Source organism: Pituophis catenifer, unplaced genomic scaffold, assembly GCF_029215685.1.
Source record: "Pituophis catenifer annectens isolate HBS135680 unplaced genomic scaffold, rPitCat1.0.hap2 SCAF_2, whole genome shotgun sequence".
Taxonomy (NCBI): Eukaryota; Metazoa; Chordata; class Lepidosauria; order Squamata; family Colubridae; genus Pituophis; species Pituophis catenifer.
In genome coordinates this window covers 197,735,091-197,759,744 of record NW_027256882.1, presented here as the reverse complement: position 1 = coordinate 197,759,744, position 24,654 = coordinate 197,735,091, and the positions used below count along the sequence as shown (strand labels likewise).

The 24,654-nt window shown below is 36.9% G+C and overlaps 1 protein-coding gene across 1 annotated transcript in view; it reads left to right on the top strand.

Annotated features, from left to right (window-relative positions):
- Positions 1 to 24,654, top strand: part of SHB (SH2 domain containing adaptor protein B) — a 144,481-nt gene that overhangs the window by 99,703 nt on the left and 20,124 nt on the right. Inside the window, 2 exon segments of the mRNA XM_070935421.1 lie at positions 5,459 to 5,633; positions 5,861 to 5,980. Coding sequence (XP_070791522.1) covers positions 5,459 to 5,633; positions 5,861 to 5,980 — 295 coding nt within the window.

Below are 24,654 nucleotides of genomic sequence, written 5' to 3'. Positions count from 1 at the left end.
TCTGCAGCTGATAGATTAGGTTTACTTTTCTGTAGCTGATGGCCTTGAGATGTATTCATTGGAGTGTATATTGGAAATGATGGGACTAGAAAACTCCCATCACCTTAGGAGATTCAATCCAATATTGCCTCCAGAGAGGAAAAGGCTGGAATGAAACAATAATGAGGAAAAAACTACACAAATACACATACAAAAATAGTTTTGTCTCAATGAAGGAGTGTTCTTTATAATGAGAGAGAGAGAAAACTATACTATTGCTTACACACACACACACACACACACACACACACTACAAAAGTGTAGTCACATGTGTGTGTATGTATGCATGTATGTGTATGTATGTATGATTATATGTATATCTTCTTGGTGGTGATAGTGGTTCTATACCTTTAAAGATTATAGAGTGCCTTTTTAGTTCTACTGCTAAATAAAGCTTTCATTTCAGAATGACATAATTCTATCTGTAGAAACCCCATACTGATTTTGGCAAGCTGAGATGTTTTCTGCTCTGAGCTGGTAATACTCATTTGGTGTGCCAGCTGGAGTATATTAGTAGTAGGCCATAAGATAACTGCTAGTTGGTAACAGTATATATTTTAATTAAACATCGTATGAGTTCAATACCCCCATAGCACATGTATCCATATAATTCATTCATTTTTCCTTTGACTGATCAGGCTCCCCTAAAGAAAATAATTTTGCTCCAGGCGCTCATTACATATGATAACCGGTGGTATCCTCTGCAAACTGCAGTGACACCAAAACAGTAATTCTTTTCAGTCATCGCTGTATAGATGCCACAATTACATACTTTTTTCCTTAGCATCTAATACAATATGAAAGTTACAACGTTTGCACAATGTCACACAAATTTCATCATTTGCTCTCCTTGTCCTCCACTGCAGAGAGCCATGGATAGGAATATTCATTCTCTTCTAATACAGACACATTACAGTCAGTTATGAAAACTGTGTTTCCTGGTGCATCTTTGCATGAGTCAGATGCTTTAAGCTTGCTCTCTTCCAGACAGGAGACGTACAATGAACAATAACATGTTGAAACACAGCAAGCAGTATTTCTATGCACTCTAATACCATTTATAATATAAAAGTAGAACATCCTTTCAGTTTTAATTCAGGAAATTGTTCCTTAGTAATCGAAAAATCTGAAAGTGCTCTGGAATCATGCCACATTTAATGGATAGAGTTCTATAGTAAAATTACCATCATAGGGAAATTTTAAATGCAATTATGTTTTTTAAACTGTGACTTCCTTATCATCTTCGCACACAGTTGACAAGAGTTCCTTGTCTGACTTCTCCAATTAAATGATTGCTTGCAGCGTTTAATTATGTACAGATTATTGTAAATGGATTGCTATCTGCTAGAAGTGTAGGTAGTTTAATTATTATAGCAATATTTTTAAGGAATTATGCATGTACCTCTCAACATTACAGAATATTGCTATTTTGCACAATAAATATTTACAGTTTAATTCCACTTTGTGAACCATTTAAGCATATTTGCTTCTTGATTATTATTCTGTTTGTCTTAGAATAGTTTAATTTGTATAGTTTAATTTCATAATTTCAGATAATGTTATTCATTGCCACCTCACCTTAGAAGAGACTTCCTATGTGGATATTACATCAGTGTTAATGACCAGCACACGTCTATTTTTGGCATAGTCACGAGACAAAGTAGATTTGAATATGTAAAAGTGTAGGCATGCTACTCAAATTTATTTATTTATTATAAATCAATCCTTGAGTGAACAGAAACTGACACAACCTCTATATGGTACAATGTTAAATACATTTTTTCTTCAAAATCCTAATGTATAGCTACTATCTATGTTCATTAGTTTAGAGAATCAAATAAAAATACTACACATGGCACTCTAACCTTTTCACTCAATTAAATGTTTATTACAATCATAATAAATGAGGTTCAGGTTAAAATTAAAAAGCATAATATTTCACTCAATGTTTTGCAATACCTCCTTGAGCAGAAATAATAGCTTTCAAAAATTTCAAGTAGCCAACAAAGAATTTTTCTATTCTTTCTCTTTGTATCTTTTCTCACTCTTCCTTGCAGAACTCTTAGGACTCAGAAATATTCTTAGAATTTCTTGCATGCACTGTATGCTTGAGATCTCACAAATTCTAAATAACATTCAAGTCTGAGGACTCTGAAGACCCTTATAATACCTTTATATATTTTTTCCTGTAAGTACTAAATGGTTTGTTTGGAAGAATGTTTCAGGCTGTTGTCTTGCTGAAATATCAAACTTTATTTCAACTTCAGTTTCTTTGAGACTTCAGACATTAGATGCAAAGAACATGCTGGTGTTTGCTTGAATCATTCTTCTGTGCCCACAATATGCTTCTGGCTGCCAAAGGATAATAGAGTAACCCTTATACTTAATGGTTGCCAAAGTATGCTTTTCCTCAAATGTTTTGCCCTTTTTGCTCCCAACATTTCTTGTGTGGTTGTAGCTGAATAGCTCAATTTTTGTTTCATCATTCCAAAGCATTTTGTTTCAGAACACTTCAAGTTTACCAGGGTTTCTTTTTACATACTTTAGACAACGTAATTTGTCATGAGATTAGAGAACTGACAAAATGTCCCATATGGACCATTATTGTATAGGCAACACTGCAATGTTGCCAGTTAGTCCACTGTCAGCTAAACTTTTCAGCAGATTGTTTGTAGTGATCTCTGGGTTTGTTTTACAGATAAGACCATTCTAGCAGAGATCTTTCTTGATCTTTGAGATCTTCATTTCATTTCCACAGTTGGTTGTAACTTCCATTTTTTAAAAGTATTCCTCGCCATTGAAATTGCTAGCTGGAAGCATTTAGAGGTTTTATAGCCTCCTAAAATTTTGTACGAGTGAATTACCTTCATTTTCAAAAGCTTAAACAGCTATTCACAGGAGCCCACAGAAGGTAAAGGTAGACAGAACAACAACTCTAACCTGAGTTAAAGCGTGTGAACATTTTATTACCTATAGGATTGTCTTCACCTGGTTAATTGTAGGTTTAACAAGATTGTCACTTTTGTAGCCTTTATTTATAGTGTTACAATGATACAAAGATAATAACAGTCATACCAAATCATATAGCCTTGCCTAGTGACTACTTTCGATCACTTTTTCTCATTTGCATGTTGGACCATGATTTTGGAAAGGGTACAGAGAAGAGCAACAAAGTTTCTTAGGGGGCTGGAGCAGGGGTGAAATTCACTTACCTTCACTACTGGTTCACAAATGTGAGTGTGCACGCCTTCTCCACGCATGTGCAGAGGGTCAAAAACGAGACGTGATGACGTCCGGGCGGGTGGGCAGAGCCTCCTGCTCCCAGCGCTACTGGTTCGGGCTAGCCGGATAGAACCAGCTGAATTTCACCACTGGGCTGGAGGCTAAAATATTACTGTGTATGAAGAAAGGTTGCAGAAATTGGGTATGGCTAGTCTAGTGAAAAGAAAGACTTTTCACTAGACTAGTGTCACTAGTGACATGATAGCAGGGTTCCAAAATTTGAACCACCAGTGCCACCAAGAAGAGGGGGTCAACCTATTCTCCAAAGCTCAACCTATTCTCCAAAGCACCAGAAGGCAAGACAAGAAACAATGAATGGAAACTAATCAAGGAGAGAAGCAACTTAGAACTAAGGAGAAATTTCCCAACATGGAATGAAGTCAATGGGTACTCCATCATTGGAGGCTTTTAAGAAGAGACTGGACAGCCACTTGTCTGAAATGGTATAGGGTCTCCTGCTTGAGCAGGAGGTGGGACTAGAAGTCCTCCAAGGTCCCTTCCAACTCTGTTATTCTGTTTTGCTTAAGGACCCCTGTTTGCTATGGAAGTCACATTGCTTGGTCCTGGCTTTGTTGGGTGCTTTCTTTGGTAATGAACCATGAAATCCAACTTTCAGATGGTAGGAGAACTAGAACCGGGGCAATTCTAATCTTTTATCACATGTTTTTTTTTAAATTGGACTTCCAGTGGGAAGGTGGTTGAGAAAAAGATATTCCATTAAACTCCCTGAAACAATAATAGACCAGGCTTGCTTTGTTTATGTCCCTTTATTTGGGTATTCTGTAAATGGCAAGCTTTGCTTTGATAATAGACCACTTAAAAAAAAATCTGTGAAGTTGAATCAGAATTTATCCCTTTAATCTTCAGTTGGGGCTGGAAATTCCATTGCTAAACAACAAAGTTGTTAAGTGACAAGTCATGTGACTGCAATAGACTCACAACCTCCCTTCCCTCACATTTATTATTGTGAATTGAGGTAACTCTTTTTGTATCTTCTTCCAGAATTAATCTTTGGAATTTTGTGTCTCTCTTTTCTGAGAGAAAAGGTGCCTAGTTGCTGGTGGATTCAAGTGATGCCCTCCAGGGGAGTTGGACTACAGTGATCAGAATTCCCAATGAGTTGAATAAATAGTTCTAGGAATTGTGGTTTTTTTCATATATAAAAGAGAGATAGTTGGAGAAGGCTGCACTAAGCTGAGTCCTAATATTTTCCTGGTGTTGTGTGTTTTGAGTCAAATCAGACTTTATGCTGATCCATCTTATAAGGGTGGATGAGATGGAAGACCAGCATATAAAACATAAAGAGAACAATGTACAATCACTTTCAATGTCTTATTGGAAAGGACTGATTGCTCCTGTCCCTAGTTATTTATTTGAGCCTGTTCTGCCAGCATCATTCTGCCAGCGTATAACAGAATAAGGCAACTAGATGAGGCAGCAGAGAACAAAAACATGCAAGTATTTTTATAAGTGGATAAGTACAGCCAGGAAATAGAGGCTCAGGAAGGCTGAGTTTTCTGCCAGCTAATCAGTCTTCTTCAACCTGACATGACCTTGGTGTCTTGGGAATACATCTCCTAAAATTACAAGCCAGCCTGCTATTATACTGAAATGAATAAATAAAACCATACTTTTGAAATGTTGCTTTGTTTCACTTGATGGAGGGAAGAACTATCAGTCAAGGAGTTCAGATTGGTTATACCTTACCATCTGAGATTAGATTGAGCCCAATCCCACTTGATCTTCCAGAAAACATTGAAAACCTGGTTGTTTCCGCAAGCAGGGTGTTCATGAAGTTAGTGAAGCCTGGGTGGATTGCTCTTATATTGCATTATATGATACGTTACGTTGTATTATGTTGTTATTACTTTTACTCTCATCTTTTTGAGATTCCTTTTTGAGTTATATGTTTTGAATGTCATGTTTTAATGGTGTCATATTGTGGCTTCTATTTAAACTTTGCTCAGAGTCACTGCAGTGAGAGCGGCAACCATATTAACATAGCATAGCATAACATGTAGTACAGTGTACAACATACTTTTATTTGTTTTAAAATCCATTATTTCTGTTCAATATTTAAAATGCTTTGGGTATTTGCTAATTTGGAGGTAATAGTTTGCTTGAATATGTCTTACAGCCCAGTTCAACGGGGGAGAGATAAGGCAATCTTCACCTTCTCCATCTTCAAGTGATCGGCGCCGACAGCTTCGGGCACCTGGGGGAGGCTTCAAACCCATCAAACATGGTAGCCCAGAATTCTGTGGAATCTTGGGAGAGAGAGTGGATCCAACTATTCCACTGGAAAAACAGATGTAAGTTGCTGATACTTGGTGCAGGGAAACATAGGACAGCAGAAACTGACATTGAAGTGATATTGTGCACTTGTTGGGAGTTTGCAGGGCTGTGACCAGTACACATCTCTCAAAGTTGCTTTGCTTTGTCTTGCATATCATATAGTACAGTGGAATGTCTTTTAGAAAACTTCTTAAAATTCTAAAAAACACTTATTCTAAGTGTTAATTGCTTGTATTTTTTGTAGATGGTATCATGGAGCAATCAGTCGGACAGATGCAGAAAACCTCTTGCGCTTGTGTAAAGAATGTAGTTATCTAGTGAGGAACAGCCAAACAAGCAAGCATGACTATTCACTTTCTTTAAAGTAAGTATCCTTTAAACAAATTATAGGCACAGTGTTAAAGCAGATTTGTAGGGTGCAGCAGCAGCTACCACACATTCCTTCATCTTGACATTAAAAAGCCTTCCTCAAGCCCCATAGGAATTTTAGAATTCCAGATGTCAGACTGGATTGCTTTGAGTGACACTTCTGAGGTTTGGTTTTAATGCTCCAGGGACAAACATGGGGGGTTTGTTTAGATTTGTTTTGTTTTTAGTTTTTATCTCTTCTTGTTGCTGATTAAAATGTTTCTGTTACATTTTTCTTCTTTCAAAATTCAATAAAGCGATTATTTAGTTTGTTTTTTCTCCTCTTTCCCTGCTTTGACAGATAACTTACGTATACTCACAAAGTACAAAGAGTTTGCATTGCACTGAATACAATGAATGAAAAGATTAGTTTTATTAACTGGTAAAATTGTAAAATTTTACAATTGTAAAATGTAAAATTTTCCCAAGTAAAACAAGCAATGGAAATTGGAGTGGAATAGAAAATAAGTTTTAAGGTTGGGGAGATATCATTGATTTATATTAAAAAGAATGAGGAAAAAATGTAAGTAATCATTTAAAAAACTAGTACTAACATTTTTAGGCTGCAATCATACATTTGCCTAAAATTAAATCCTATTGAATTGACTAAGATTTCCTTTCCAAATAAATATGCAAAGGATCAGATTTTTAAATAGATACATAAATATAAATAAAATACCCTGTAGATATATCTATGTATCTATGTATAATAGATACATAGATATAAACAAGATACCCTGTTTCTCCCAAAATAAAACATCCCCTGATAATAAGCCCAATCAGGCTTTTGAGCGCATGACAATAAGGCCAAGCGCTTATTTCAGGGTTCAAAAAAAATTAAGACAGGGTCTTATTTTCAGGGAAACACAGTATTTTTTCTGCAGCCAATAATATCTATAAATATGAATTGGAATAATTGTAATACTTAAACATTCATTCTGTAAGATATCCAGAATCACTATGTGAGATGGCAGCTATGTAAATTAAAGAAGGAAATAAAATGAATGAATGAATGAATGCATTATGATTTGTAGTACTGAAAATGCACTATCCCCTTCAATTTATATTTAACTGAATTTTAGTCTAGACTCTAGACTAATACCAATTTTATTCTTCCCATAATCGTGGAATTATTTCTTTCTAATTAACATCAAACCAAATAGTGATTTACATAAGCAATAAAAAGTAATATAATCAGATCACATTTAGAAAGTTATCCAAGTAAGAAAATTGTTTTGATCCAAAGATACATTATAATCACATGTTAATAATATCTATAAACTATAAACAGGTATTTGAGGAAAGGGAACAGTAACATTCCATTATCAATATTAGAGTCACTGGAAGGTTATTTGTTATCATCAATAAGCAAAATTACATTATTAATAATACATTTCATTGATTTGCCACATCAGAACTCTTAAAGATCTTGGCTTAGCTGCTCATTCTTCTAGAAGCAAGCTGGAAATCCTATTTAATGAGATGCTAAACAAACCATGACCAGTTAGCTGTATCATCTGTTTGGAAGACCTAATAAGTTACTAGAGTAACATGAACCTGCTCACTTCTTGTTCAGGACTAAATCGAGAATATACAGTATATACCGTGTTTCCCCAAAAATACAATCTACCCCAAAAACAAGCCCTAGCCCAAATTTCATGCCTGCACCTAATATAAGCCCTACCCCCAAAATAAATTAAGCCCCGCCATTATCTGGTTGTACGAGGTAGGGCACGGCACAGGCGTAAAAATCAAGCTAGAGTTGGGATATAAACTTTGTACAAGGAATTCAATTCTGTTACTCTTTTGATGATATTGTACACTTTCATTTGTTCTCTAATCCATGTGCAGGTCTTTCTATCTTGTCTTGTAATTCCGAGCATGTATCTTTCCATGACTCTTTGCGCCACTCATAGCTATTGTATTGATTGTGAGGTTAGTGTCCATGTTTCACTGGCATATGTTAGAACAAGTAGTACACACTGATCAAAAACTTTTCTCTTCAGGCATAGGGGGAGGTTTTTCTTGAAAATTATGCTTAGGTTGCTGAATGCCTACCAACCACATTTAACATGCCATTCAGTTTCCTTTATTGTACCACTTTCCATTGAGATCCGTTGACCAAGGTATATGTAGTGATTTACTACGTTTAGTTCTTCTCCAGATACATTTTTTTTCTTTTTTGGTGAATTTATTAAACATAACCTGGCTCTTTTTCAGGTTTATTTTAAAGCCAAATGGTTCTCCTGTTTTGTGCAGCTCTTGTATATTTCCTTGTAGCTCTTCTGGGTCTTGTGAGAAGAGGACAACATCATCTGCAAATCAAGTGATTTTAAAAGGCGCCATTTTTATTCCATCATTTGCCCAGTCTAGTTTACAAAATACATCTTCAAGACAGGCTGAGAAAAGGATAGGTGATATTGTATCGCTTTGTCATACACCTCATTCTGTGTTGATTTCCACTTTTAATTCATTAAGGCAAATTGTTGCCATTTGTTTGTTCATATATTGATTATAGTAAGTATGTAAGCAGTATCTATGCCTTGGTTGAGCAAGGTTGAGAGAGAGAGAGAGAGAGAGAGAGAGAGAGAGAGAGAGAGACAGGCAGGGAGGGAGGGAGGGAGAGAGAGAGAGAGAGAGAGAGAGAGAGAGAGAGAGAGAGAGAGAGATGAAGGAAAATGATTTTACCCCTAATGATTGATCCTTCCTCCAGAGGTTCCCTAATAAAAACATTTCTATAGGCTGCTACAAGTCAGGAAGAATCTCTCAACATACCCTAATCTATGCAGCAGAGAAATTTTCAGTCACCTAATAATAGTCCCTATAGCCCATGTCTGAAAAGAATTGAAAAGATGGTCCTGCCCAAAGTCCAGAAATTAATAAAATCTTATGAACATTTTGAAAACACAAAGGGTAGCTGTGCAATTTTATCTGTTAGAAAGGTTTTAATAAGAAATTTCTTTTTCAAATAATCTGGCCCTGTTTCTCAATTTTAAAAAGAGGTTACCTCAGACAAGGAAATAACAGGTAAAACAAGGGAAAAGGTCATTCCCAGAAACAAAATTCTAAATAAAATCAATGTTGGGCTAGTCATGTTATTTATACAAATTGCTTCAGTTGGCAAACAGCCTTTGTGGAGCACAGATGTGTAGTTTACTGCAGAGCGAATACTTGGACAGAGAACTTTTGGGCCTCCAATTATTAGTTCCTGTTGATTCCCCTCAGTTTAAAACATTAGTTTCAGAAATTTATAGACAGCAGAGGAAGCCAGTTTCTTAAGAGAGATTGTTGCTGTGCCCAATTAAACAATGTGTTTCACCTCTGATTGCCCAGGTCAGGCTAGCAAATCAAAAAATTACCTGGTGTCTGAGCCCATCTCTTAGTGAACCTATAGTTGAATGCCAAAGCAGCTGTTCTGTTCTGACTGATAAAGAGGTTTCTGCTTAATTGCAGTGCTATTTCATATATATTTAAGATTTCTTTTCATTAATTTTCTGAGATACACAAAAATAAAGAGTTACATATATTCATTTTTATTTTGCAGAAGGACCAATATATTTTACACTAATGTTCTTAAATATATTCTTCACACTCAGGATGGACCTGTATTACAGCAACTGTGAATCAAATTATCAGATTATGTGAAACGGTTCCAGTTGGGTTTCAAGCCAGAGAACAGTATGGAGATAACATTGGTAGTATTTGATAATGGTCTCTGGCCAAGCCAGGATGGAGTTAGTGCATTCATCTTGGTGCTCCTTGATCTCTCAGTGGCTTTCAACACCATTGACAGTATCCTTTTGAATCAGCTTCAGGGGTTAGAAGTTGGAAGCACCGTTCTGCAGTGGTTCTCCTCCTTTCTCTGTGGTCAGTTTCAATCAGTATTAGTGGGAGGTAGAGAAGAGATTGCACACATGACCCTCTCCCTCACTTGTGGAGTGCTTCAACATTCAGCAATTTTTCCCCCTTCTTTAACATCTGCATGAAACTGTCATCCATTGGTTTGGGGTCATCAATATGCTGGTAATACCAAATTATACATCTTGACCCTGGACCAACAAGATAATGCTGCCAAAGTCCTAGTCTTCTGTCTGCAGCCTGGGTGAACCTGGATAGGGAGTAACAGACTCTGATACAACTGTGACAAGTGGGTATGTTTTTAACTGGCTGACAAACCATTCTCAACATGTAGTCCTTTTATGGAACTACATCTACATGGAGGGAAGTAAGCAGTGAGGTATTCCAGGGCTCCATTTTAGGCCCAGTATTCTTCAATATCTTTGTAAACAACATAGATGAGGGAATAGAAGGGAACTCATCAAATTTGCAGACAACATTGAACTGACAGGAATAGCCAACACCCCAGAAGATAGGCTTGAGATCCAAATGGACCTTGACAGACTTGAACATTAGGCCCTAACTAACAAAATGAAGTTCAATGTAGACGAAAGTAAGATTTTACACTTAGGCAAGGAAAACCAGTTGTACAGGTATAGACTAGGTGAAACTTGGTTCAATACTAGTAATTATGAGAGGAATTTTGGAGTCCTAGTGGACAATATTTAAATATGAGCCAACAGTGTGCAGCAGCAGCCAAAAAGCCAATGCATTCCTAATCTGCATTAAGAGAGGGATAGAATCAAGATCACATGAAGTATTAGTTCCACTTTACAAAGCCTTAGTAAAACCACACTTAGAATACTGCATCCAGTTTGGGTCATGCAATATAAAAATGTTATTGAGATTCTGGAAAGAGTGCAGAGAGGAGCAACAAAAATGTCTGGGGGCTAAAACATGAAGAAAAGTTTCAGAAATTGGATACGTCTAGTCTAGTGAAAAGAAGGATTAGGAGAGACATGATAGCAGTGTTCCAATAGTTGAGGGTTTGTGACAAAGATGAGGGGATCAACCTATTTTCCAAAGCACCAGAAGGCAAGATAAGAAACAATGGATCAAAACTAATCAAGGGGAAAAAGCAACCTAGAACCAAGGACAAATTTCCTAGTAGTGAAAACAATTAACTAGTGGAATGGCTTGCCGTCTGGAATTGTGGGTGCTCCATCACTGAAGGCTTTTAAGAAGAGACTGGACAACCATCTGTCTGAAATGGTATAAGGTTTCCTGCTTGAGCAGGAGGTTGGATTAGAAGACCTCCAAGGTCCCTTCCAACTCTGTATTCTATGTTCTAATGACATTCCATCTTTAGGCTTTGATGGGGTTGCACCATCGGGGGAGGGAATTCATCTTGAACTAACAGTTCCTGCATGAAGAACAGGTAGTAACTGAGGTTAAGAGAGCCTTTGCACAGGTTCAGCTTGTGTGCCAGTTATACCTATTCTTGGATTGGGAAGCCCTTCAGACAGTTGTTCACACCTTGGTCATCTCACCATGTAGTATGTGGAAGCGATGGGGCGGCATAAATGTGGTGTTCATCTGTCAATTGTGTGTGATCTACTAGTAAGAAAAATATTGCACGAATAGTTGGTGTACTTTAGTTACTTACATAACACAGTCTTAAAGGTTGTTGAAAAAACATTGCAGAATTTGATCAACAACATTTACTAAATGTGTGTTCTAAATACTGAACGGTTCTAGGCAGACGGCAAATCCAGAAGACTTGATGAGCTTTAATGGGCTACCATACACAGAGACTAGACAGCCAACCTGCGAATGGATCACAGATTGCATGAGTTTAGTCTTTAGTAATGCATAATTGAATGGTGACTAGCTTGTGATACTAGTGAATTACATCTTTTAAAAAAACTACGTCAAAAAAATATCAAGTGATTTTCACTATAGGTATCAGCTTTGTACAAGGAATTCAGGCTTTTCCACTCCATTTCAGAGTTGCCGTCAAAAGTGACAAACTCTCCTCTGGTGGTCTGTGGCTATTAGGTCAACCACATGAAGAAATGTTGGGTCCTAAACAAACCCATCATGTTTCCTGTTGTACCACTAAGGCCTCTGATTGTTTTACAGCATGATTTTTGTGGTATCCCATTTTAGGTAAGAGTCTCTTGGGCTACTGGAATGTCAACAACAGCTGAGAGGGTAGGGAAAGGCTGATTGGTCTTTCAGACTAGTGGAATTGGAATTTGCAAGGATTTACTATTATAGAAGGAAAATACACTTGGGGGACAAGAGGGGTTGGAAGACAAATTGTGTTATCCCACTCTTAGCACTTAATGTCCCAAATCAAAACCTGGTGAGTACAGAGAAAAAAAGCAATAGAAGAAAGTTTATAAGTATGTCTATGAAGTTACCATGCTTTTGAAGGAGATTTTTCTTTTATAGGTTGGAGAATGAGTCTTGTAGTGTTGTAGTGTGCTTGAATTTGTGTGCAGGAAGGCCTTTTAGCAGACTGTGTTGTGGAAATGTGAATATCCTTCCAGTAGAAATAAGATTAAGCTTTGCATGAAAGCATTGCTCCATAACTTGCCAACTACAAAATATTCTGCATATCCAGTGTTTCTGTTATCATTCTCCCAATTTCATTTTTGTTCAGAAGAAGATACCGGTATATGTTAAAATCTGTTGATAATTCTAACTCATGAGTAGTTGCACCACATCCCTGCATGTACTAAACACCTAAATTAGCCTTCTCCAATCTTATGGACCCCAGATGTACTAAACTAACATTCCCAGAATTCCCAATCACTTTTATAGCCACCAACACATCTGGGTTATTGAATCCTTAATCTGAAACAAAGTGAGGGGTAAAATTTTGGCTTTCCTGTTTCTTTGTTGCTCAAGATAAGAAGCTTGCTCTTATGAAACACTTAAAAAGTGTCCTATATTGTAAACTATTTATAAAGAAGAAATAGCAATGTTGCACTTATTTATTTCTCCTTCCCTAAAGCATATTTTTGGGGGGGATTGAGAACATATTTGGTATTGTTTTCTTAAGTAAAATTAAACTCTGGTGAAGATTGTACTAGCAGTACAATTTGAAAATCCTTTGGCATTGAGAGACAAGACAGTTCAATGATCTGCACTAGGCATTAAGACTTAGAACTGTTTCCCAGTAATTATTTTAAAACACTTTTAGTACCTATTCCTTTTGTTTAAGAAAACCTACAAGAATATTATTGTAATAACTACTCCTGCCAAGAATTCAGAGTTTTATACTTGAAACTGACAGCTGTGTTAGAAGCTTTTGATGTATCTGTTCTGAAATGACTAGATGTGGAATTAAATCATCTTTCCATTATAAAAGAAGTGAATTTCACCAGTCTTCTAAGCAGGCTGGTGATAATAGGAACAATACCAGAAAGAGAGAGTGAGAGTACTTAGGATTGGGAATGTTAGCCGCCCTGAGTCTTCGGAGAGGGGCAGCATATAAATTGAATTAATTAAATTAAATTAAATTAAATTAAATTAAATGTAAGACTTATTTCTTACAAAGTGGAAAGATTTTACAGTCCAAGTTCCAGTACTAACATTTTCCAGGTAGTCCTTGACTTAGGATCACAATTGAGCCCAAAAATTTGTGTTGTTAGGCAAGACAGTTGTTAAGCAAGTTTTGTCCTAATTTAATAACTTTTCTTGCCACTATTGTTGAATGAATTACTACAGTTGTTCAGTTAGTAACATGGTTGTTAAGTGAATCTAGTTTCCCCGTTGACAGTACTGAACAAGTCACAAAAGGTGATCACATGACCATAGGGCACTGCAGCTGTCATAAATATGAACTATTTGCCAAGCATCCGAATGTTGATCACGTGACCAGGAGGAGGCTGCAACAGTCCTAAGTGTGAAAAACAGTTGATAAATCACTTTTTCCAGAATGGTTGTAAGTGGACGACACTTGTACTGTCGTCTTTCCCTGTCCATTTCTGACAATGGATTTTGACAAAAAGAAATTAGGCAAATATTTGATTTAAATTGTTTTCAGAAAGGCTGATAGGCAATTCTTTCCTCAGTGTTTCCTCCCCTTTCTCCACACAGTATGATTTGGTTCATTTGCCCCAAGATGATTAAACTAAAAAAAAAAAAAATAGCCTAGACACTTTTCCTTAGCTTATACATCAAACGAATGGGCTTTGTGTTCCCAGGACAGAAATGGCAAGTTTATGTATTTGGTTTTTTTAACATTGCTTAAAGTAAAGGCATCTGTTGAATTAAATCATTTCATAATTCACTCTTTATGACTAAAGATGTTTTTTTTTAAAAAAAAATCTGCTTTTACAGAAATTTAATATCTGCTTTTACTGCTATAAACAGCCCTATCTTCACAAGGTATATTGTCTCTTGACCTCGCTTCTGATGACTTCATAAAAAGTCTAGTCTTTTCTTGGCAACACTTTGGAAGTATGGTAGTTTCCTTCAAAATATTCCTTCTGTTTCTCAGTTCATCCTACAACCCTTGTTTTCTTTATGGTCTCTCACCTTAGTTACCAACAGGTCTAGCCCCGATCAACTTTTCAAGATCAGCCAAAGATTAGTTAGATGCTTCCTTTAGGTACTCTGGCATGTTAAACACAATAGACTTAATCTAAGAAGGTACAATATAGTTGTCATATAACAATTCTCAGTCTTGGCTTTGAAAAAAGCAACTTGCTTTGTAATCAAGTAACAATCCCTACACACTTCCCTGCCTTTTCTTAAACAATGTTTCTGATTTGATTCTCCACAAGAAATTCTTAAAATATGTGATTAATTTTGCCTGAATTTTTAAACAAAATAATTTGGGGGGGGAAATACTGTTCATGTACACATTGAGGTAGGATTTATAAAATTAATGATTTTGAAACCATTGCATTGTTGTGGTAGAAGAAATTGCATCTTTCATAAGCACAGGACAGTTTCTAGGAAAGCAGAAGTAAGAAATTACAACTGATTAATGTAAAGAAGAATATTGTCAATTTTTAAAAGCCTACAGGAAGTTATTGGAAACAAAACAGTGAATTTAGTACAAGATCATGAAAAATACATTCTGTTTTGGATTGTCCAAAAGCAGAGTAAACTTTATTGAAAGTATCAGAATTTTGGAATGAGATCCCTTTCTTCAAAAGCATGGCAAACTTTTATTGCAAATATCAATCTTTGGAATGAGATTACCTTTCTATATTTTCTGTATGTAAAGTATAGAATGTCCTTTTCTTTCTCAATTAACAAGTTTGTTATTTGGTTACAGACACACACAAAAATCAGCTGTGGCAATTTCAACACATACAGTACAGTGTATGCTTTCTCTGTTGATTTATATTACATACAGAGAGTTCATTTTTTTCTTCTCAGTTGCAGACACATTCTATTCTGTTTAAGAATGTCTGACTATAATTCTTGATTTGAAGTGTTTGAGTTCTGGAAAAACAACACAGTTTTCTTCATTAAACACTCTACCAACTGACCAAAGCCTTTATGGTAGTACATAAGCAAGGTGTAATGGAAGGCCACTGCTTGCTTCCAATTTGTTTGCAATGCATGAAGTAGATAATAGAACTACAGAACAAACTTACAAGGTCAGAGACTCATGCTGAGCTATCTGGCTTTGACCTCCATATATAGCAAAGGTCAATTGCATTTCCTTCAGTCATCTTTCTGTATCAGGCTAGCTAAGCTGAATTCTGCCAAAGTAATCTTCTAGAAAGATTTCATTTTTGAAGAAAGGTTGTAATCTTGAGAAAAGCAATCCTTTTTTTTCCATGAATGGCTGTGGCAGTCTAATTCAGAATGTCCCCTTCATATATTTACATTTTATCAAAAGATCCGGGTTCAACAGTTATGTTATTTTGGCAGAAATTTCAGAGGGCAGGTAGGAATGACTTTTGCTGCCTACTAATACAACATTCCAGTTAGTTTCCATTAAAAGGGATGATGAAAAAAGGAATCACTTTAAGATTGTTGATAGATTATCATGTTAAAGGAGAGGGATCTTATATGGTTCCCCCCCCCTTTTTTTTTTCTTTTTTATAGAATTCATGTTTCATCTGCCTTAGAGAGAGGTTTAGCAAAGCAAGATGCTAAAGCTTTTCCAATAATGTATTATTTCAGGATATAGATTAAAACTGCTCTGTGGGACAATAAAAAATAAGTCTACTCCCTCTTCTCTGTGATAATCCTCCAGAATGGTTAAAGACCATTAAAGCATCTTCCCTCACTCATCCTTTTTGCAATCCAAACATGCCCAATTCATTTCGTTGTTCCTCTGAGGGCTTGTTTTCCAAATCCTTCACCATCTGGTAGCCTTGCTGTGAAATTCTTCCATTAGTCATGGTCCTAGACACAGTAGTTCAAATGAGGATTGACCAAGACAAAGTAGAGTGGAACAATTACTCCTCATGGCATGGATGTTGCACTCCTGGAAACGCATTCCAAGATAGCAATTGCCTTTTTAACAGCTGTACCACACTGCTAGCTCATGTTTAATTTGGGGGCAGCAAAGACACATTCCATTTGCATGTACAGTACTACTGGTCTCCTTAATCCTGTACTTAAAAATTTCCTATCCAAATGCAGAACTTTACATTTTGCTATGATAAATTCCATCCTGTTCTTTTCAGCCCACTGCACTACATTTTTTTAATCTTCTTTGTTACATGCTAAATATGAACTATGTCATCCAGTTTTGTGTCATCTGCAAATTTGTAGTGTTCTCTCAATTCCCCATTTGGACAACTATAAAAATTAACAATGTTGAGGTCTAGGATCCATTTGGTATTTCCCTCCAAGCTGAAACGGAGTCATTAATTTTCACTTTTTGATGCAATAATTCATCCAATTGTGAGTCAGTATAATGGTAGTATCATCTAGAATTGAGATTGTATTTGATCATTCTATTAAGGACACTATAATTGTCAAAGGTTTTGCTAAAGCCCTACATTATATCTTGTACCTACAGCATTATCAATTTAGTTGGTAACTCTATCAAAGAAGGAGATATGATTAATCTGGCACAATATGTTTGCAGCAGACTCATTCTGATTTTTTTTCCCTGATGTACATCCTTTTTATATTCTCAGATTAATGTCTACATTTCTAATTTACATTCAGGCATGTAAGTCCTCACTTGGATACTTGATTTTTTAATTTGCTTGATCTAAGAGATAAGAATAAGTGTACAAATGACTCTGATTTCTAGACAGCATTATTTACTCCACTTGTGTGAAGGGGATAGTGCAGTGGTAGTTTCAAATTTTTTTACTACCAGTTCTGTGGGTGTGGCTTGGTGGGTGTGGTGTGGCGGGCGTGGCACTGTAAAATCTTCATTCCCACCCCATTCCAAGGGAAGGTTACTGCAAAATCCCTATTTCCTCCCAACTAGCTGGGACTTGGGAGGCAGAGAATAGATGGGGGCAGGACCAGTCAGAATTTTTACTACCGGTTCTCTGAACTACTCAAAATTTCTGCTACCGGTTCTCCAGAACTGGTCAGAACCTGCTGAAACCCACCTCTGGGATAGTGAATAGCTAAATGTTACCTAATGAATAGATTACTGGCATATTATTTCAACTAATAAACCCTTAACCCACTTACTCCACCAGTTCTCGTTTGTTAAGGATACAACTTAAAATGCATTATTTGTTTTGAAAGTATGTAATTCAGCTTTTCACCTAGAACATAAAATGAGCAGAAGCACTTCCTTAGTCTTGAGTGCAGTTCCAAATGAAAGGGAGAATATTAAGGGAGGAGACAAGCCCAAATCAATTCCAGTCGTATGCTACCCGGGTAACATGCATAAAAACAACAAAACACAAGAACCTCTCATTTCTCCTTTCTCCAAAATTTTGCAATTTGACTTGCAATAATGATGCTCATAGCTTTTTTTTTTTTTTTTTTTCACAGCACAAAGACTGTAGAGTGGTGTGGTTTTGTGGCTTTGACTTAACACTGATTTCACCCCCAGGTTTTTTCCACAGGCCAGCCTTGCTTAAGTGAGCTGCCAGCATATCATCATAATGACAATATCCAGTAGACCAGTGATGCTTACTCACAGGCAGAGGCTATTAAGTGATAATTTTTGAAAAACTGTTCCAGCAACTTCTGTTAAAAACCCTACTCAGGAAATGGCTGATTTAATGTTGCTATTCTGCCCAGCCTTATAGAAATGCCCTTCCAGCCTGTTTTTGCCATTGCCAGCACAGTTCTTGTAATCGGTAAATCGTGCCTGATGAATTAGGAGTAAATTTTCTGATCACATTCCACAGATGGAAGAGACTGTGCGATTGAACGTTTTCCGAAACGATAACCAAGATAGAGCGTATTAATTTCCCCCCGTGTTCTGCACACAAATGACTTTCTTGAAAAATGCACAGATTATAAACCTTCAGTATATTATAAACTTCCAGTTCAGCCATTTTTTGACAAGCAAGCATATCCTGCCGCTTGCAGGAGGCTAAGTAATTAGTGTTACAAGTGGTACTACAGGGGATTATTTATAGATAGTCTGTCATTCATACCTGCTTATAGCGATATTTACAACACACTGGAAGGGCATAAACCGGTCTCCTTAATCAGACCAAATCTGTTATAGCAATCTGCCCTTCACAGTCACTATCCAGGCGGATATTTACAAATGCACTCTCTCTGAGCATGAAGATTGCATTTAATTAGCATCCGCAACATCCACAGGTCAAATTTTATATCTCCAATATTTTTTTTCTAAAATAATTATCTGTGGATTGGGGGGAGGGGTTGTCTTATACTCATACTACTGATGAAAATGGAAGAAGCTGATGAAAGCAAACTAAAGAAGAAAAGATGCAAATCCTTCGGGCATCATTGCAGCAAAGCTCGAATGGCTTGGAAAATTAGTTCTTGCATGGGAGGCTACTTGCCTGATGAATTTAACCCTTTGGTATACCTGTACTGGACATCTTGTCTTTTTTTTTTTCTTCCATATTCAGCTGTACCTCGGCCCCTTGCTCATCTTTACACATTTTTGTTCCTTTTTTGTCTTTCTTTTTCCCTGTGTGGCTACTCCACATGCCTCAAGTCATCACAATCACAGTTTTTAACTCTTTTTTCCTCTTTCTCTTGGGAAAAAGTAGAGACTGTGGATATATATTTGTAGGTTTCTGTATGGAAGAATATACATGTAGGCATCAATCAGTCTTTTGTTTTCATTTGCATTTGTTCATATATATTAAGTTTCTTGTTGTTCTGGTCCTGCCCTCTTTCTGGGAGGAGACAGTGTGACAAGTATATGGATACATACAGAGGAGTATCTATAGAAAGTAAGGAGAATGAACTTGATGGAAATATGCAAAATTCACTGCCGTGTGTATGTGTGTGAAACTTATTTATGTCCACAACAAACAGATAATATTTGGAAACAGCTGAGACAGACACCTCCCTCATTCACTAGAATATAAGGGGGAGAAGGAACAGCAAACTCAGATTTGCAAGATTCTGTTAGTTAGCCAGTTTCAATAAAAATATAAGTAGTCCTTGGATAACTATAGTAATTGGGACCAAGAGGGAACTGCATCACTAAGCAACATGGTCATAAAGTGTGACATCACATAACCACGCCAATTTACAATGGCAGCTTTGGCAGTTTCAGTTGTAGTTGCTAGGCAAAACATCAGATGTGATGGAATGCTTGGATGTCCTTAAGGAGCAAGGGGCAGAGATGCTGTCCAGGAAACAATCAGACAAGAGAGGCAGGAGCCCCCAGTGGCTTAACAGTCAGTGGGAGAAACTTAGGAAGGATCCACTCTAATGGATCAAGCAATTAAAAGTGGCGGCAGGAAGTTTATACCTTCAGATTTGCAAGATTCTGTTAATATAGCCTTACAGTAAATTAGAGTTAGTTCAACTAATTGTCTTTCCTGTCTGGTTTACCTGGGGAAGCTGAAATCACGTGATCACCATTTGCAACCTCCTGCCAATTTCCCCATTGACTTAGCTTGTTGGAAGCTGGCAGTGAAGCTTGTAAGTGTAAATCACATGACTGTGTTACGCTGCGACCATTGCTGTGACCGTCGTAATTGTGAGCTGGTCACCAAGGGCCGAATTGTGATCCCATGACCGAAGGGTTGCTGCGTCGGCTGCAACTTGGAGGTCTGGCTATCAGTCCCCTTGTTCAGTGCCACCACAGCTTTGAATAGTAGCTGAATGAGTGGCTGTTAACTACATGTAGTTTTAACCATTGTGTGAAGTTGATTTCATGGTCTGGTCTTGCAAGCGGGGCTAACAGTATCACACCCATAATTTGTCTGAGGGAATGTGGTACAACTGATTGATTTCACAGTAGTCTATCTCTCTCATATATGTGGGTATACACACACATCGTATCGTGTATAGTATAGCATAGCATAGCATAGCATAGCATAGCATAGCATAGCATAGCATAGCACTATTGCTCAATGAGGTAAGGAAATACAGGAATTTTTTTTCTTGGTGTGTGTGTGTGTGTTTCTCTTTCTTTTGAGAGTAAGCATTCTCTTAAATTCACCAACATCTTCAGTTCAGATAATTATTGCACTTTATAAACCATGTGACTTCACTGCCATTAACCCAGTACATAATAGCAAGTTCCAGGTTTACTTTATTACTTTATACAGCTAAAGGCCAGCCAGGTAGAATGCGTAACAATAATAAGCAGTAATATAAAAACAATAAATCACTTACTAAAGAATTACCAGCATAATCAAAGCTGTATTTACACACCCATACTCATAGTTCAAAAATACTATAAAACATAAAAATTATAATGTGAGCAGCTGTCAAAAGGCCAATTCACAAAGGTGAACTAGATATTATCATGTACCAGACTCTGCATGCCATCCCACAGGATTTTGCCACATTCTATTTAATGAAGTCATTTTTTATTTTATTTTTTTATTTATTTTTTTTGTCTGATAGCAATAGGGGAACATAAAATTGCTCTAATCGACTTGGAAAATGCAAGAGGGGAGGTGTAAATTGTTTAGTGTAATAGAAGAAAACAAAAGCACCATTTTTTATCATTCCTAATATAGGTAAATCAATGCATTCCTTAGAGGAAATGTTTCAGAATTTGCCCTATAGGACTGCCGATGGAAGCATATCAAATTTAATTTTTGGAAATGCTCTCCATTTGGGAAATAGAAGAAAGGAACAATAGCTGGCAAGGTGTCCTCAGAGGCGTGTAACCCACTCTTGAGTTTCCTCCATTTATGGAGTTAATTCTTTTGAAAAGCTGTAACCTCAATTTGCCTTGGTGCTTTGTACTTAAGGTGTGCTCAAGTACTTTGGCTTGCTCAAAATTCAGGGAGAACCAGGGAGCAAAACTTTAGAGGCACACCTTGCTTCCATCTAGATTGAAAGTTATCAAGAATACCTGGCGAGACCAAACCTGTGGGGAAAAAACTATGCTTCAAGTAGCAGTAGGCAGTTAGTAGCCCAAATCATGTTTCTGCCCCTAAAGTCTGATTTCCAGCATTTGGGAGACATCCAACTGGAAAATTGCTGTTAGTTTGCACCGATTTGAGTAGTCTGTAATTGGATAAGAGCCATATTGTGCACCATAAGACAGCTGTGGCAGGGATTTTTCCAGAAGTATTTTGATGGCAGCAGGTTCTAGCACCTCCTTTTGTGTTAAAGAATTTCAGAATAGCCTCTGAGCTCCAACTGCTACGTGTTCCATTTGGCTTTCATGTTCCCAGAAGTGTGGAATATTGCTTCAAGATGATACTTAAAACATTTTACCTGTTCTGTCTTGTGTCCGCCAAAGGACCAATTATGCAACGTAGGCTTTTGGCAAAGACCATTATCTTTGTCTTTGGATAATTTAATTGTAGATAACTCTGCTGTACTTTGCTGCACAAAGTTTTCTAAAATCCCTTCGAAAACCAATTAATTATGGAAACAGCAGATGCAGAAAATTTTCCTTTTGGAAATTCTGTTAATTCAGGCTTTGTTATTTCATTTATTTATTAAACTTCTAAGTCGTCCTTTTCGCCAAGGCAACTCTTTCTTGCAATGCTTACTTTAGTTACATATCATTGGAATTGAATCAGAAGTTCACATTTGCACCCTCTGATGGTCTGTGAATGTCAGACACAGGTCTGAAAACTGTTTCACTTAGCAACCATCTCACTTAATGACTGAGCTGCTGATTCCACTTGTGGTATCTAAGCAAAGACTGCCTGTAGTCTGTTGCAGTATCTTACTGGCTTACAAATATGGTTCATGGCAGAAATGATGGTCATAATTAGGAAAATTGGAAGTGATCTCCTAAAGTTGGCTCACTGAGATTGTTTAGATTCAGGTCTAATTCTCACAATTCATGTCCCTGCTCCAGACACACTTGCCCAGATTCAAGTAGGCAGCCCATTTGATCCTGATTATGTCTGCATGTGCCCAGAATGTGGAAATAATTTGCACAGTTTTAATGCTTATATATGATCTATTGCATTGGGGCGGGTAAAAGCAACTTGATTTTGTTGGGTAATCTATTTTATTCAGACTCATCTGCTTCTTAATTTTACATAGTAGTCACATTCTACAATCTCCTACAATCCCCATTTTCCTCTTCTGTCTTTTTCCCCTTTTTTTCATTAGCTTTTAAAAACAAACCTGAACATATATCCTAGGCATCTTTAGCATCTTGGTGTGAAAATATTTGATATGTATGTATATATTTTACTGCCTTTGCTTAGATAAACACTAGCATTTTTAAACAACTAAATCATGTGCTTTTTAGGAAAGGTAAACTAAAGAATAGGGTTCCATAGCTTACTTCAATGAATCTGTTTTGAAAATGGCAAATTTTCAATATAAATTCAATGGCAAAACAAGGGAAATATCATACACCAGTGTCAGTGTTTATCAAACTTGGCAACTTTAAGGTGTGTGGATTTCAATGTCTTAAAGTTGCTAAGCTTGAAAAACAATGTTGTACATCATACTTCTAATTGGTACACTTTGCAAAAAAAAAAAAAGTCGTGAGGACAGAATAAAAGTTTGGATAGATTTTAGGGTCTTAACTGCACCCTCAATGACCTCCTCATGGAAAATCAAGTTAGAGATATTTGTAAAAAAAAGTGCACACATTATTATTCTGAATTGGGAATTACAGTGAGGGCTGAAGTATAATATGGCTAGCGGGCATACCAACGTATGACCCAGCAGTGTTGCATAGTGGACCACAAGAGGACTCATCAAGTTTCAGGCGACCAGTTGCCCAAAAGTGCAAAATTAGGCGTGTTATCACACATTTACCAGGACACATAACCGGTGCTTGCATTTTGGTTCAACGAGATCAAAAATAATGCAGACCTCTTCTACAGTCAGAAAACATAAATAAATCTCCCTTTAGCTTCTGAAGGTAACCCAGTATTATAGTTCTCTCTCTCTCTACACACACACACACACACACACACACATTGTATAAGTGTACTAGCTGCCAGCTTTTGCAGTCCATTAGAACAAATTCCCAAAGCAGCAATTTATTGAATTTCTTCTCAGCGTTGTCTAGTCAAGTGTCACAGTTTGCAGTTACTCATTCCAGAGCTAATAGATTTCTTTTTCGGCAAGATTACTTCACTTAGGAATAAGAGTAATAAATGCAGCACCATGGAAACAGCTTAATGAAAATGATGTTAAATGCCTGCAATTGCTCTTTGGGTGTTTTAATTAATATGCTCTGAAAATGGCAGGGTTATTTATGGGGTGGGCATAAATAATCCAACCCGTAAATAAAGGAAATTGAAGTTAGCTTGTTATATGTCCATTTCAACATTATCCTCATAAAGGTAATTTGAATACTGGTGGACAATTAAGCTGCTCTATCATTTTACAATTCCCAAAGAAAGATTTTAAAGAGTAGAAAAGGATACCCAGAACATCAAGATCCCATTTGTACAAAACCATTTGTACAGCTTGTTTCTTAACTTCTAGTTTTAACTATGTCCCAGTTGTGAATTAGAATTGTAGGAATGTTTCATCCAAGACAGATTTTCTTTTTCAAGCACATAAAGAATTGTCCATTCTCAGAGGAAACTACTCTCTGTGTCTTTCCCAGAGTTACTGAGCCTTTCTGAGAGGAAGGAAGCTATCCCAAAGCAGGGTTTCAAGTAGAGGACTAACAGAGATCTTCCTCTGTGGATGTATATTTTGGACTTGCATTTAGGAAATTTATTTTTTTGAGCTTATCTGTCAGCACTTCATACACTTCTACTGCAGTATTATAACAATATATAATCTACCAAATCTGTCTTGTCTGATTGTATGTAACTTTCAATTGAGTGAAATGGCGCATCACAGGGCAACCATTTTTGAATCAACATACCTCAGATGTACCTTAGACAATGCATCCAAAATGTGGGAACCATAATTCCCTTGGAATTATAATTTGGCAAAGTTTTGGCAAAGTACAGTGCTGCTGCTCTGCCGTGGTCAGCCATCATGTGATTATTGTTTCCAAGGCTTCCTACAAGCCAGAAGGAAGTTGGAAGTCCTTCCCACTCCCAATGATTTTTTGCCTGTCCATGGTCATTCTTGTTTCTCTATTTAGGTAAGGAAACACCTCTGAAACAATGACCCAACAGATTGTGGGTTGACTAGTTATAATATAAAACTAGCTATCTGTTATGCAGCATATAATGTTTTAGACATAAAAGTACAAGCCGAAAAGACCTGAATTCAGATCTCAGTCAGGAATTCTTCTGGACTTGGAAGAAGTGGGTGGAATAATGAATT